A 16,178-nucleotide genomic window follows, 5' to 3' on the forward strand; every position below is an offset into this window, starting at 1 on the left:
CAGTCACTTTTATCTTTCACATGGATGTCGTAAAAGACGACTAAGGGATAGACTTACAAACTTGGAATTCTTTTTTAGGCGATGGGCTAGTAACCTGTCACTAGTTGAATCTCAATTCTATCGTTAAGCCAAATAGCTGAACGTGGCCATTCAATCTTTTCAAGACTGTTGGCTCTGTCTACCCCGCAAGGGATATAGACGTGACCATATGTATGTGTGTGTATGTGTGATTTATATAGTAGCAGGTAGCTAGCTCGTCGCCTGCAAGAAGAATCCGGAGTTTATAGATCTTTCCCTTAGGAACGGGAAGAGAAGCAGTTGGCAAACGCTATGTTTTTTTTTGCCATCAGTCCAGCGTGAAATCTAGTGTACTCGATTAACGTGCGCTTATTCCCTTAGTCGCCTCTTACGACATCCAAGAGAAAAATATAAGAGGTAAGCTAACAGTTTACTCTCTTATCTTTACTACGAGTAATATTATAAACCTGAAGAGTTTGTTTGTTTGTTTGAATCTCAGGAACTACTGGTTCGATTTGAAAAATTATTTTTGTGTTGAATAGATCATTTATCGAGGGAGGCTTTAGGCTATATAACGTAACACTGCAACTATTAGGCGCGAAGAAATAATGGAAAATGTGAAAAAAAAGACGGAGAAAATTGTACATCCTTGAGAGCCCTCAATAATGCCCTAAATAACTATTCCATGCGGACGAAGTCGCGGGCACAGCTAGTTATATATGAATTTCCTTTTGAATTTTAAATAATAATAATATTATTCTGCTGACGCTCCTTTGAATCTTACTTGGCAGTCCACACTCGGATGTTCAACACATTGTTTGCGATAGTATTAATTTCATTGACATACAGTCACGTCTTTATCCCTTGCGGGGTAGACAGAGCCATGAGTCTTCAAAAGACTGATAGGCCACGTTCAGCTTTTTGGCTTAATGATAGAATTGAGATTCAAATAGTGACAGGTCACTAGCACATCGCCTAAAAGAAGAATCCCAAGTTTGTAGAACTATTATGCAATACAGCTGACCGTAGACTATCGGTCTTTTCAAGGCTCTGTCTACCTCGCTAAGGATAAACGTGACTATATGACTGTATGTGTGCCGTGTGGTTCCCGGCACTAACACAAAAAAGGAATAGGAAAAAGGGATAGTCTTATAAACTTGGGATTCTTCTTTAAGGCGACGGGCTAGCAACCTGTCACTTTATATGAATCTCAATTCTATCAGTTAGCCAAACAGTTGAGCGTGGCCTATCAGTATTTCCAAGACTGTCAGCTCTGTCTACTCCGCAAGGGAAATAGACGTGATTATATGTACGTATATATGACTGTATGTATGTTAAACATCTTGGGAACATATCTATACTAATATTGAAAGCTGTAGAGTTTCTTTGTTTGTTGTTTGAACGCGCTAATCTCAGGAACTACATACATACATATGGTCACGTCTATATCCCTTGCGGGGTAGACAGAGCCAAAAGTCTTGAAAAGACTGAATGGCCACGTTCAGCTATTTGGCTTAACGATAGAATTGAGATTCAACTAGTGACAGGTTGCTAGCCCATCGCCTAAAAAAATCGCCTTTTACGACATCCATGGGAAAGAGATGGAGTGGACCTATTCTTTTCTGTATTGGTATTATGTGAAAAAAAAAACGGGGATAATTATTCATTCTTGAGGGCTTCAATGATGCCCAAAATAACTATTCCACGCGGACGAAGTAGCGGGCACAACTAGTTGCTTATATTGAGGTAGATTTGACGTCTATCGTTTGCAAAATCCAACCCGTCTAATCCTACTACTATTATAAAGGCGAAAGTTTGTATGGATGTATGGATGTTTGTTACTCTTTCACGCAAAAACTACTGAACCGATTACCATGAAATTTGGTATGTAGGTAGCTGAAGACCCAGAATAACACATAGGCTACTTTTTATCCCAGAGTTCCCGCGGGATTGATAGGGTTTCCATGCGGACGAAGTCGCGGGCGGCCTCTAGTATTAAATAATCCGGATTACCTTATCCCTTAATTGACCATTACGTTTTGTCCTCGCTTGACTTTGACTACATTATAGCATAACATACATACATACATACATAAAATCACGCCTCTTTCCTGGAGGGGTAGGCAGAGACTACCTCTTTCCACTTGCCACGATCTCTGCATACTTCCTCCGCTTTATCCACATTCATAACTCTCTTCATGCAAGCTCGGCGGTTTCGGGTACTCTTGACCTGGCCCTTTACCTATAACATAACATTTATGTAGAAATTTAACCTGTCATTATAAGGTAGTAGGTAAGTAGGTCAAGGCCAACTCTCCAACTACATTACAATTTAAATACATACATACATATAATCACGTCTATATCCCTTGTGGGGTAGACAGAGCGTCTTCAAACTGGCAGGCCACGTTCAGCTATTTATTATAAAAGATATAGTATCGTTGAGTTAGTATCTCGTAACACAAGTCACGATTTTATCAGTCCCGTATATATTTATTAGTTACTATAACTTCTTCTTTTATACATACACTAGCTGTGCCCGCGACTTCGTCCGCGCGGAATAGTTATTTTGGGCATCATTGAAGCCCTCGAGGATGAATAATTTTCCCCGTTTTTTGTTCACATTTTCCATTATTTCTTCGCCCCTTATAGTTGCAGCGTGATGTTATATAGCCTCAAGCCTTCCTCGATAAATGGTCTATGTAACTGAAATGAAATGAAATGAAATGAAATTGAAATGAAATGAAATAAAATTGAAATGAAATTTATTTATTAACATTTAGGTTTGCTACAATTGGTTATACAATTGGTCCCACACTAGGCAACATGCCTGTCCTATGGTAACCAATGTTATAGAACATATATATAACGTTAAAAGTAGCCGACAATAAGTTTACAGGAGTTAATAGTTACATGCTATACAAGACACTCAAAAATAATTTTTCAATTCGAACCAGTAGTTTCTGAGATTAGCGCGTAATCAAACATCAAACAAACAAACTCTTCAGCTTAATAATATTAGTATAGATTACTATTATAATTTCTTCTTTTATACATTTAATTTTTTTAATAAACTTCTGAAACAACCTTGCTCTTAACATTTGGTTTATAAGACATAGGATAAAATCTGTTTATGTACAAAGCGAGCTTTAAGCTGCGGCTAAGTTATTATAAAAGTTTGTCTTCACCCAACAAAGCTTCTAGGGTGAATGCATACTGGGAAACAAGCTTTTGAATATAAATGAACGAATAAATGAGCTTTTAAGTGTTTTATACATACACATACATACATATGATCACGTCTATATCCCTTGCGGGGTAGACAGAGCCAACAGTCTGGAAAAGACTGATTGCCACGCTTAGCTGTTTGGCTTGATGATAGAATTGAGATTCAAATAGTGACAGGTTGCTAGCCCGTCGCCTAAAAGAAGAATACCAAGTTTATAAGCCTATCTCTTAATCGCCTTTACCTTTACCTTTACGACATCAATGGGAAAGAGATGGAGTGGTTCTATTCTTTTTTTTTCATTGGTGCCAGGAACCACACGGCACTAAGTATTTTACAATAGTTCTAATTACTTACTACCTAACAATAGGGATGATGACAGACAAGGTCTTAAAACAATATTAATTAGTGAATAACATGATGATGACACATGAAATTTTAGTTATAATGTTGACGCCCTATATGTTTTATATTCATTCAAAGTACGATGGGAAAGTCCATTTAAAAAATTCAAAATTATTTAAAATAACTATGCCAGGAGTGAAAAAACAAAAAAATTGGAATAACTTTTATTAAGACATCATATCTATAAACGCAATAATTAGGTAGCTGCCATACAAATAAAGTTCATGACACGAACAAGATACTCAGTTGTGACGTCACACTTGACTAGCGTTTTGTAACGTGCGTTTTGGACTCGTCCAAATAATGTGTTATGTTACCTCGTATATCTCTGGTAGTTTATTGTTTATTGATGCCATTATTTGACCAATGTTTTAGTTGTTGTGAAACTAAATTAACACTAGAACCAAAAAAATATCATCATGCCAAAGCACTCAAAATTCAAAATTTTTATTCATTATTATAGGATACTATATATCGCTTAATAATTGTCGTATGGTTTAACAACATTGGTTGACGTCAAATAAATTACTTAAAAACTAAGTTTACTGCCGCTTCCAAGGCGTCAGTGCAGAAGAAACGGTAACAAACTGCACTGCAGCATTTTCTTCAACAACGTCAACTTCACAATATTATTGTGAAGTTGAGTACTGACGGAGCATATTGTGGATACACCTTTATACTACAAAAAGTTTGCTGTGTCGTGTGATTTCCGGAACATTTAGAATAGAAGCACTCCATATCTTACGTACTTACATATAATCACATCTATATCCCTAGCTTGGTAGACAGAGCCAACAGTCTTAAAAAGACTGATTGGCCACGTTCAGCTGTATGGCTTTATGATGGAATTGAGATTCAAACAGTGACAGGTTGCCCATCGATTAAAAGAAGATCCCAAGTTTATAAGCCTATCCCTCAGTCTCCTTTAACGACATCAATGGGAACGAGATGGAGTCGAATTTTTCTTCTATTATTATATATATATTGATTGATTATTTACTGTCATTTTCGCCAGTGTACAGTCACCCTAAGCCAGAGTTGCAATAATAAGAGCGCACTATAGTAACAAACAGGCACTTAGTCACTTCACAACTGATAAATAGCGACGGAATGCCGCAAAAGTAGCGTCCGCAAACAAAGGGAGTTTAACTTGAATAGTGTTTAATATTCAGAGGTTTTACGACTAGAATAGAACTATTTCAAATCTAGATATTACGTGAAACTCCTTACTACGGCAAATTCTATTGAGAGATCCTACATGCCCTTCAAATATTTCATCACAATCAAAGTGGTTCGAGAGTTATTATGTTAAACATACATACAATAATTTATATATCTCGCATAATTATTACAGAAAATTCTATTAAGGGATCCTCCATGCCCTTCGAATTTTGCATGAAAATCAAAGTGGTTTAGGAGTAATAAAATGTTACAAACTAACATAAATCAATTTTAAATATCTCGCTCGCCTAAAAAATATATATATATATATAATATGTGATAATAAATTATTAATTAATAAATTACTAATTTTCTTTTCGCCTTATTCAATCAATTATTGGACGGCTAATGCCTTTGTACACAATTACAGTACAGTGTACGGACACGCCCTAACCGGTAGTTGCAATAACAAGAGCGCACTATAGTAATAAACAGGCACTTTGTCACTTTACAACAGATTCAATTCTAGATAGTACGTAAAACTCCTTACTACGGCAAATTATTTTAAGGGACCCTACATACCCTTTGAATTTTTTACCAAAATCAAACCAATGGTTATCATGTTATAAACATACATACAACAATTTTAAATATCTCGCTCGCTTAGCTTGTCTGGTCAACTATTGGACGGCTAACGCCTTTGTAGTATAATGTACAGTCGCTCTAACCTGATAGTTGCAATAACAAGAGCGCACTATAGTAATAAATAGGCACTTTGTCACTTTATAACTGATAAATAGCGACGGAATGTCGCGAAAGTAGCGTCCGCAAACAAAGCTTGTCGTACATATAATCACGTCTATATCCCTTGCGGGGTAGACGGAGCCAACAGCGTGGAAAAGACTGATAGGCCACTTTCAGCTGTTTGGCTTAATGATAGAATTGAGGTTCAAATAGTGACAGGTTGCTAGCCCATCGCTTGAAAGAAGAATCCCAAGTTCATAAGCCTATACATTTTTTGTGCAATAAAGTTTTGAATATATACTAATATTATAAAGTTGCAGAGTTTGTTTGTTTGTTTGTTTGAACGCGCTAATCTCAGGAACAACTGGTTCCAATTGAAAAATTATTTTTGTGTTGAATAGAACATTTATCGAGGAAGGCTAAATCACGCTGCAACTATTAGGAGCGAAGAAATAATGGACAATGTGAAAAAAAAATCGGGGAAAACTATTCATCCTTGTGAAAATAACTATTCCACTCGGACTAAGTCGCGGGAACAGTTAGTTAATAAACAAAAACTCTGTTACTGTACTTTTCCGACTGTACGCCGCTAAATTCAGAACGGAAGGCTCTATATTAAGTTACCATATCATCCTGGGGCCTATATTTTACAGTACGTTACAAAAAGTCAATGGTTATTTTATTTATGAGCCAATAACTTCGCGTTTTGTTTCAGTATTACATTATTTGTATTAAATATCTTTGAAAAGAAGATCTAGACGTACGTATCTTGATCAAATTAAGGACGTCCTGGTAAAGGGTCAGGTCAAGAGTACCCGAAACCTCCGAGCTTGCATGAAGAGAGTTATGAATGTGAATGAAGCGAAGGAAGTATGCAGAGATCGTGGCAAGTGGGAAGAGGTAGTCTCTGCCTACCCCTCCGGGAAAGAGGCGTGATTTTATGTATGTATGTATGTTAACACAAATCGCATGCACACATCTCATTCATTCTTCTTCAGTCTCAACAGAGGCAAGAAGAAGCATTAAACATGACGTGGTAAAATAGTACGAGTTTCTGAATGTAAGGGAACATTACAAAGAGATAAAATGATAACAACTATACAGGGTGTGGCCGCAGGAAGTGGGGGGCGAGTTCCGGTAGCGAGTTTGCTGACACAGGGCTGTCACACATTTTTGGAAACATTAATCCTACTACTATTATAAAGGCGAAAGTTTGTATGGATGTATGGATGTTTGTTACTCTTTCACGCAAAAACTACTGAACCGATTACCATGAAATTTGGTATGTAGGTAGCTGAAGACCCAGAATAACACATAGGCTACTTTTTATCCCAGAGTTCCCGCGGGATTGATAGGGTTTCCATGCGGACGAAGTCGCGGGCGGCGACTATACATGTGGGAGAACTACATACATTGCCGTGTGGTACCCGGCACCAATAGAAAAAATAATGGGACCACTCCATTTCTCTCCCATGGTTGTAGTTAAAGGCGACTAAGGGGCAGGCTTATAAACTTGGGATTCTTCTTTTAGGCGATGGGCTAGCGACCTGTCACTATTTGAATCTCAATTCTATCTTAAAGCCAAATAGCTGAACGTGGCCTATCAGTCTTTTCAAGACTGTTGGCTCTGTCTACCCCGTAAGGGATATAGACGTGATTATATGTAGGTATGTATGTACATATGGGTGAAATTTTGTTTTTTGCTTTTATTTAAATCCTTTTTGTAAGCTGACCTCTTACTTATTTTTACGCTGGCAACATTAAGAGATAGTATATACAGAGTCTGTGGTACGATGTAAGACGTTAAAAGATGTGTTTTTAAGAAGTCTAATAAAGTATGAAGACTTACGATATAATTCCGCACGATTTTACTTTAAATCCCACATACATATATCAAGCCTGATCCCCAGGGGGTAGGCAGAGACCACACCTTCCCACTTGCCACGATCCTTGCATACTTCTTCCGCTTCATCCACATTCATAACTCTCTTCATGCAAGCTCGTCGGTTTTGGGTACTCTTTACCAGACCTTTTAAGGACCACTCCATCTCATTCCCATGGCTGTTATAAAAGGCGACTATGGAAATATAGCTAATAAATTAGTTTTTAAAAATTGGGATTCTTCATATAGGCGATGGGCTAGCAACCTGTCACTATTTGAATCTCAATTCTATCTTAAAGCCAAATAGCTGAACGTCGTCTGTCAGTCTTTCAAGACTACTGGCTCTGTCTACTCCGCAAGGGATATAGATGGGATTATGTAAATGAATGAATGAATGAATATAATGTGGCGTTTAGATGTCGCCACAATAACAAAAATCAATCGAAATCCATTTCCTTTCTTTTTGTTATATTTTTTTAACAAATAACAAAAAAGTGGCAACCCTAAATAAGGCGGCATGCACTTATCTCACAAAGGCTGAGAGCATCGCACAGGTAAATAAGGATAAATAGGGATAGCTAGCCTCACGCAGCCGGGTTTGTCTGAGATTTATACTAGCCCCCGTATGTATGTATGTGTCGCATACAGAATAGAATAGAATTCTATTCTTTTTAGAATTGTTTTTTTTTTTTGATTATATAAATATTATAATTAAATCAAATTAAAACTAAAGCTAAAACTACTTATAAAAAGAAAGAAAAAAGATACTTACAAACTAATTAATTTAAAACTTAAACTACTTATAAAAATAAAGAAAAAAGATGACTACAAACTAAAATTTAATTTATAAATTGTACAGTCCCTGCATAGCATCAACATGCGGGAGTGTGCCTAGACGGCTGGCAGCATTGCCAATTTGAATGGCAATGCTGACATTCAAATTGCTGGCAAATAAATATTCTATTCAGGGTTAACTAGGGTTTATGTTAACTTTTGACGGCCTCTGTGGTGCAGCGGTAGTACGCTTGTCTGTGACACCGGAGGTCCCGGGTTCGAATCCCGGCCAGGGCATGATGAGGAACGAACTTTCTCCGATTGGCCTGGGTCTTGGATGTTTATCTATATAAGTATTTATTATAAAATATAGTATCGTTGAGTTAGTATCTCGTAACACAAGTTTCAAACTTACTTCGAGGCTAACCCAATCTGTGTAATTTGTCCCGTATATATCCTACTACTATTATAAAGGCGAAAGTTTGTATGGATGTATGGATGTTTGTGACTCTTTCACGCAAAAACTACTGAACCGATTACCATGAAATTTGGTATGTAGGTAGCTGAAGACCTAGAATAACACATAGGCTACTTTTTATCCCAGAGTTCCCGCGGGATTGATAGGGTTTCCATGCGGACGAAGTCGCGGGCGGCCTCTAGTTTATTTATATTTATTTAGTTTACAAAACATCGTATAATCACGTCTTTATCCCTTACTAGCTGACCCGGCAAACGCTGTTTTGCCAAGTATTTTTATATATTATTACGGAACCCTATTTTTTTCCAAAATAAAATATAGTCTATGTTACTCGTGGATAATGTAGCTTTCGAATGGTGAAAGAATTTTTAAAATCGGTCCAGTAGTTTTTGAGCCTATTCATTACAACCAAACAAACAAAGTTTCCCTCTTTATAATATTAGTGTAGATGGGATTGACAGAGCCAACAGTATTAAAAAGACTGATAGGCCACGTTCAGCTGTTTGGCTTAATGGTAGAATTGAGATTCAAATAGTGACAGTTTGCTAGCCTGTCGCCTAAAGGAAGAATCCCAAGTTTATAAACCTATCCCTTAGTCGCCTTTTACGAAATCCATAGGGAAGAGATATAGGGGTCCTTTTCTTTTCCTATTGGTGCCGGGAACCACACGGCACTGTATGTGTCACAGAGAGACTAACTTTCACATGACAACGAAATTCACTTGGCCAAAAGCTGTCTCCTTTTTTCCTCAAACTCCTTTTTTATTCAAGTTCTAATTAAAAACTTTAATTCAGTATTCAAATTCAAAATTTTTATTCATTATTATAGGATACTATATATCGCTTAATAATCGTCAAAACGTATGGTTTAACAACCAACATTGGTTGACGTCAAATAAATTACTTAAAAACTAAGTTTACTGCCGCTTCCAAGGCGTCAGTGCAGAAGAAGCGGTAACAAACTGCACTGCAGCATTTTCTTCAACAACGTCAACCTTACAATATTACTATTATAGGACACTTCATGTCACTTAATTATTGTCAAATCTTTAAGCTTCATCCACATCCATAACTCTTTAATGTGCTTAAACTAAAATTGTAATACAAAATTAATCAATATCTCGGACATGTTTCGAATGAATATTAGATCAATAACAAGAAGGGTCGGATTTTCCACGAAATTACATGTAATATTGTAATCCATTAATGAATGACAAATTACTGTAATACGTGACTTCTTTATAATTGCGCGGCCATTTGCAGGAATAATTGGGAACGGCTACGTTGATAACTCAAAGCGTAGAGAATTTTTGGTGATTTTCAAAATTGAAATCTATTTGCTATAGAACTTTTTCTAAAAACCATCAGGGAGCATAGAACTTCTGTGGATGCAAATAAAACAATTATGCCAAGTTCACTGACATTAATCTATACTAATATTATAAAGCTGAAGAGTTTGTTTATTTGTTTGTTTGAACGCGCTAATCTCAGGAACTACTAATTCGAATTGAAAAATTCTTGAGTAGACCATTTATCGAGGAAGACTTTAGGCTATATAGCATCACGCTGCAACTATAAGGAGCAAAGAAATAATGGAAAGTGTAAAAAAAAACGGGGAAAATAATTCATCCTTGAGGGCTTCAATGATGCCCAAAATAACTATTCCACGCGAATGAAGTTGCGGGCACAGCTAGTTTTTGATACCCGAAAATGCGATCGTTGGTCGCGTCCCAAGCCCTGACTCAAAGAGACTGGAAGAGATCCCTTCATGGGATAAATCCGTCATTGCAAGTGATTTATTTCTTTGATAACTATGTACTATTTCTTGTAAATGTGTAAATTTCTATGCAATAAAGATATTACAAACAAACAAACTCAGAAACTAACGTCTATATCATATAGTCAAGTCTATATCCCTTGTGGGGTAGACAGACCCAACAGTCTAGAAAAGACTGAAAGGCCACGTTTAGCGATCGAATTTTCGTATAGCTTCATGATGGAATTGAGATTCCAATAGTGACAGGTTTGCTAACCCATCGTCTACAAGATAAATTCAAAGTCTGTAAAGCCCCATAGTCGCTATTAACGACATCGTAATGATATGGTGTGGTTCTATGCAAAAGTGCCAGAAACGACACGGCAAACGCAAGGGATGTTATATGTATGTACGTGTAGCGGGAGCGATGATTCGGGCTCAACCGCCACCAAAGGGAAGATCTTCCGCCAGGCTAGGTGTGACGCCTGGGGAACCGCGCGACAGACGATGTTGAATCGGAGGTTGTATATATACTACTCTGTCAAGAAAGTAGCAGGAAAAGATCAATAATACACAAACTGTTTGTTATTCATCCAAATTTATTTTATCACCTTCAAAATATGCTCCTTTAGAAACGATACACTTACGCCAACGAATAATCCAATCATCAAAACATTTTTTAAACGCTGTTTCCGGAATTGAGGTCAGTTCTCGCCGCGAATTCTCTTTTATGTCTTCTACCGATCGAAAACGGGTGCCACGAAGTGGTAATTTGAGTTTAGGAAAAAGAAAAAAGTCGGCTGGAGCCATATCTGGTGAATATGGTGGTTGCTCGATGGTATTTGTTGAGTGTTTGGTTAAAAATTCGTTCACAATGATGGCCTTGTGCGAAGGTGCATTATCATGGTGCAAAATCCAAGAATTTTCTTTCCACAAATCTGGCCTTTTTCGTCGGATTTGCTCTCTTAAACGCCGCATAACACTCAAATAATATTCCTTATTTACCGTTTGACCTTCCGGCAAGAATTCCGAGTGCACAACACCGCGATAGTCAAAGAAAACAGTCAACATGACTTTGACTTTTGAACGACTTTGGCGTGGTTTTTTCGGTTTCGGTTCAGTTGGAAGGCGCCACTCCGAAGCTTGTTGACTAGTTTGCATGTCAAACTCGTAAACCCACGTCTCGTCACCAGTAACTATGCGTTTCATGAATGTTGGGTCGGAATTGACTCGTTCTAGCATGTCCTCAGCGACTCTCATGCGATTGAGTTTTTGAAAAAAATTCAGGTCTTTTGGGACTAGCCGAGCGGCAACATGTTTCATACCCAAATTATTAGTTAAAATGGTACGGATTGACTCGTGAGATACAGAAAGTTCGATGGCTATCTCTCTCAAAGTTGAATGAGGATTTTCAGTCACTATTTCCTTCACTTTTGCGATGTTAACTTCAGTTGCAGACGTTGATGGCCTACCAGAGCGAGGCAAATCTTCCATCACATCTCGACCGCTTTTGAACGCTTTGTACCACTCATAAGCACGAGTTTTTGATAAAGTCGATTCACCGTAAGCCTTCTGTAACATTTTCAGTGACTCCGAACACGATATTCCATTGGCAATGCAAAATTTAAGACAAACTCTTTGTTCGATGTTTTTATCCATTATGAAATTAGCAATACACACTAGATATGATATAACTAAAAATAGCACTGTATTTAATGTAAACAACAGATGCACCTCAAACTCCGCGCCAAAATGGAAAACAGTTGTGCCAATCTAACAACAACAAAAAAAACAAAAATTTTAATTTGGAACCATAAATAAATAATCCATTCCCGATACTTTTCTGACTGAATGTATTTTATTCCGTGAAATCTTTGCTTGCGCGATTTATACTCTTCGCTGTTATTGGCTGACAGCGTCGAGTGATTGGCTGTTGTCACTTGAGGCGTAGAGACGATGACATATGTATGTGTGTATATATATGTATGTACTAGAGGCCGCCCGCGACTTCGTCCGCATGGAAACCCTATCAATCCCGCGGGAACTCTGGGATAAAAAGTAGCCTATGTGTTATTCTGGGTCTTCAGCTACCTACATACCAAATTTCATGGTAATCGGTTCAGTAGTTTTTGCGTGAAAGAGTAACAAACATCCATACATCCATACAAACTTTCGCCTTTATAATAGTAGTAGGATATATATGTATGTATGTATATGTATGTATGTATATGTGTGTATGTATATGTGTGTATGTTATATCTAAAATATAAGTTATCATAGCAAAAGCGACGGAGTATGCGTGCTCTGACTTCGTTGGCGAAAATTTTTCGCCATGAATTCATTTGTTACTTCCAATTATTTCGGGAGCTCAGTCAGAGTAATTAGTGTTACTGGTATGTATGTAAGTAGTTTATATTTTCTTAAATCTTACTGACTAATTAGAAAAAAAGAAAGAAAGGTAAAGTGTTAGGCCACGGGAACCACACGGCAGTAATAGTATTAATAGTGTGCCGTGTGGTTCCCGACAATGCAAAAAAGAATAGGACTACTCTATCTCTTTCCCATGAATGTTGTGAATAACGACTAAGGGATAGGCTTATAAACTTGGGATTCTTCTTTTAGGCGGTGGGCTATCAACCTGTCACTATTTGAATCTCAATTTTGTCAGTAAGCCGAACAGCTGAACGTGGCCTTTCAGTTTTTTCAAGACTGTTGGCTCTGTCTACCTCGCAACGGATATAGACGTGATTTTAAAAATTACTGACTGATTGAATAAATTTGAATTTGAAGATTTATAGTGGTACTGTTCTAAAGCGCCGGAAACCGCACGGCACATCTATACTAATATTATAAAGCTGAAGAGTTTGTTTATTTGTTTGAACGCGCTAATCTCAGGAACTTCTGGTCCGAAGTGAAAAATTCTTTTTGCGTTCAATAAACCATTTTATCGAGGAAGGCTTTAGGCTATATAACATCACGCTGCAACTATTAGGAGCGAAGAAATAATGGAAAATGTGAAAAAAACGGGTTAAATTATTCATACTTGAGGGCTTCAATGACGCCGAAAATAACTATTCCACGCGGACGAAGTCGCGGGCACAACTAGTATAAAATAAACATACAATCAACAATTCGATAACATTAATTTATTAAAATATCAATCGGATTCACTATCAATAGCTTTCTCCTTCTTCACAAACTGACCTTTCTTATCTTTGACTCTTAAAATTTTAATCAACTTCAACACTTGTATCCTAAACTCCAATTTCGCTTCTTGCGACAACATTTTCACAGACGGCGTTACAGATTTAAAAAACGCCCTATCATCATCTTCCTCCCTTTGTATCAAATTCGCTAATATATTAACGACATTCGCCTCAGCATCATCTATTTCATCTTTGACTTTAGCTGTATAATCTAATCTTTGCTTTTTATTGTTCCTCTCAGCTAAATTCTCATCAACATCTATAAACACTTCGTTGATCCAATTTTCTGATGTCTCACCATCATCATCATTAGATATTTTGTCTTCTAGATAGTTCTCGTGTTTTGTATTAGATAAACTACCATCTGCGAAGTATATTGGGTCTAAGAATGACAGAGCATTTGTGTAAACGTATGGTCTACTCGAACGATTACTCCGTCTAGATTTGACGTATGAGTCGCGAACGTTATACCATTTTTTTGTTATGTGCAGACCTGCAATAATGAATATATTAAACATACATACATACATATGGTCACGTCTATATCCCAGACAGAGCCAACAGTCTTGAAAAGACTGAATGGCCACGTTCAGCTATTTGGCTTAATGATAGTTCTATTCTTGTTTGTATTAGTGCCGGGAACCACACGGCAAAGGGTTATAGACGTGATTGTATGTATGTATGTACTTACTTATCTCATGCCTCAAAGCGGGTATCAAGGAATCGAAATCCGGCTCTAATTCCCCACATATCTCTTTCCAAGCTTTGTCTTTTGCCAGTCTATCCCTATATTCTGGATCCAATCTATCCCATAGACACCTTCTACGATGCACAGCGTCGATAAGGACCCGGGTTTCGATCATTTTCTTCGAGAAATTCGAGCCGTTTAAGTCGAATTTGCTGTAACAAAGTAATTTTTAACATTAACATTTAAATTAACATAAAAATAAGGCAGTAGTAGTTAATAGAAAAAAAGAATAGATCCACTGCCATTCTTTCTCATGGATGTTATAAAAGGCGACTAAGTGATTGGCTTATATACTTGGGATTCTTTTTTAAGGCGATGGGCTAGCTACCTGTCACTATTTGAATCTCAATACTATCATTTAGCATAACAGCTGAACGTGGCTTGTCAGTCTTTTCAAGACAGTTGACTCTGTCTACCCCGTAAGGGATATAGACGTGGCTCTGTGAATGTACTCATGTAGGTAGGTATATAACTAATTTTAGCTTGCATACTGGCTTCGTAGCAAAAAAAATGTGTGATATTTGCTTAACCTCTTGAGGATTGTAAAAGTCTAACAAGGGTAATGCTTATAAACTTGTGATTCTGGCATTACAGTGACGTAAAACATCGCTAAAGAAATTCAGAGGAAGGGATCGTGGCAAGTGGAAAGATGTTAGTCTCTGCCTACCCCTCGGGTAAAGAGGCCTGATGATTATTATGTAACAAGTTAATAATAATTAATCATTAAGTTATTTCAACACAGAAATAACACACCCTACTTTTGGTGTAGGTTAACAACGCATATCCGTTATGTTTCATTTTGTTGTAAAGCAAACATCTAACCTATTTTCTACGACATAAGATCTAAAATTGAAAAAGGACTACACTATTAAAAATATCCAAATAGAAATGTTGCTTGCGTATCGAACTATCATCATGAAGACAGGTACCTACTTCAAATAGTCGGTTAATATCTGGTACTTTAGTTATCAAAAACTCACCATTTCGCTTCGTCTTTACTTTCGTCAGAGTCCCTTTTCTCATCGTCCATTCCGGTTTAAAAATGGCCGACTTGCAAACAAAAACAACTGTTGCTCACTCACTTACCAAGAAAAAGACTGTTTTACACACGCAAAAAAAATATCACAATAAATACACTGAAAATGATTGAAAAATTAAGTAAAAATATAGCAATATATTTGCGTATTTTTCGAGAAAAAAACGCGTACGGTCTTCTTGCCGGTTTGGTTACGACTGCTCGGCAACCGGATTGGCTTACGGCCGTCATCCGGTGACGGGGCGGCAACGTCGCACGGCACGGCGCGGGAAGTGTGTCAACAGCGCTTCGTTCGAAATTTTAAATATTTATTTCTTTAGTATTTATATAATATCATCGAGTTTGTCGTTTTTATCGTCAGTTTGTTTCGTTTGTCGAATTCGTATTTTGAAACATCAATGTCATTTGTATTAATCAATTGTGGGCCATGTTTTTTGTTATATGGGTCATTGTCAAATTTAGGGCAGGTAAACGTAACATAAAATTGAAAAAATATGAAATTGTAAATATATTTAAACTTTACTTTTCTTTGTGCCGATACCTGTTAAAATAACTAAAGTATGGTCTATTATAGTCGGCCGCGATGTTTAATTAATAATTTACGACTTATTCTACATTTAGTGGGTCAGAGTGTAAAGAAATACAACTCTGTTATCATAATGCTTTACCTTTTATTATGAAATTAAACAAATCAGTCGCAAATATTTTGGCATTTATATTAATTACAGTCTTACATCTTACAATC

General features: G+C 37.0%; 1 protein-coding gene across 3 annotated transcripts; it reads right to left on the reverse strand.

Moving 5' to 3' along the window:
* Positions 1-1,593: 1,593 nt before the first annotated feature.
* LOC106140625 (uncharacterized) lies at positions 1,594-15,646 on the reverse strand. 3 transcript variants are annotated; one of them, XR_009657438.1, is made up of 5 exons: positions 15,378-15,646; positions 14,341-14,549; positions 13,648-14,142; positions 2,547-2,724; positions 2,196-2,260 (listed from the first exon to the last, which is right to left on the reverse strand). XR_009657438.1 is itself a non-coding variant. In XM_060952081.1 (4 exons), the coding sequence occupies exons 2-4, from the start codon at positions 14,510-14,512 to the stop codon at positions 2,193-2,195; spliced, it is 735 nt and encodes a 244-aa protein (XP_060808064.1). In that variant the 5' UTR covers positions 14,513-14,549; positions 15,484-15,637; the 3' UTR covers positions 1,594-2,192. The 3 variants fall into 3 exon arrangements, 2 of the variants coding, with proteins under 2 accessions (XP_060808064.1, XP_060808063.1); XM_060952081.1 differs by lacking the exon at positions 2,547-2,724 and having other exon boundaries at positions 1,594-2,260; positions 15,484-15,637; XM_060952080.1 differs by lacking the exon at positions 2,547-2,724 and having other exon boundaries at positions 1,600-2,260.
* Positions 15,647-16,178: the final 532 nt, after the last annotated feature.

Source organism: Amyelois transitella, chromosome 27 (assembly GCF_032362555.1).
Source record: "Amyelois transitella isolate CPQ chromosome 27, ilAmyTran1.1, whole genome shotgun sequence".
Taxonomy (NCBI): Eukaryota; Metazoa; Arthropoda; class Insecta; order Lepidoptera; family Pyralidae; genus Amyelois; species Amyelois transitella.

Bases quoted from the DNA above. Each gene is read 5' to 3' on its own strand.
- LOC106140625 (XM_060952080.1), bottom strand. From the start codon at position 15,427: ATGGACGATGAGAAAAGGGACTCTGACGAAAGTAAAGACGAAGCGAAA. The intron at 14,550-15,377 runs GTGAGTTTTTGA...ACTTTGTTACAG, and splicing joins AGTAAAGACGAAGCGAAATG to CAAATTCGACTTAAACGGCT. The intron at 14,143-14,340 runs GTAAGTACATAC...TCATTATTGCAG, and splicing joins CGCTTTGAGGCATGAGATAA to GTCTGCACATAACAAAAAAA.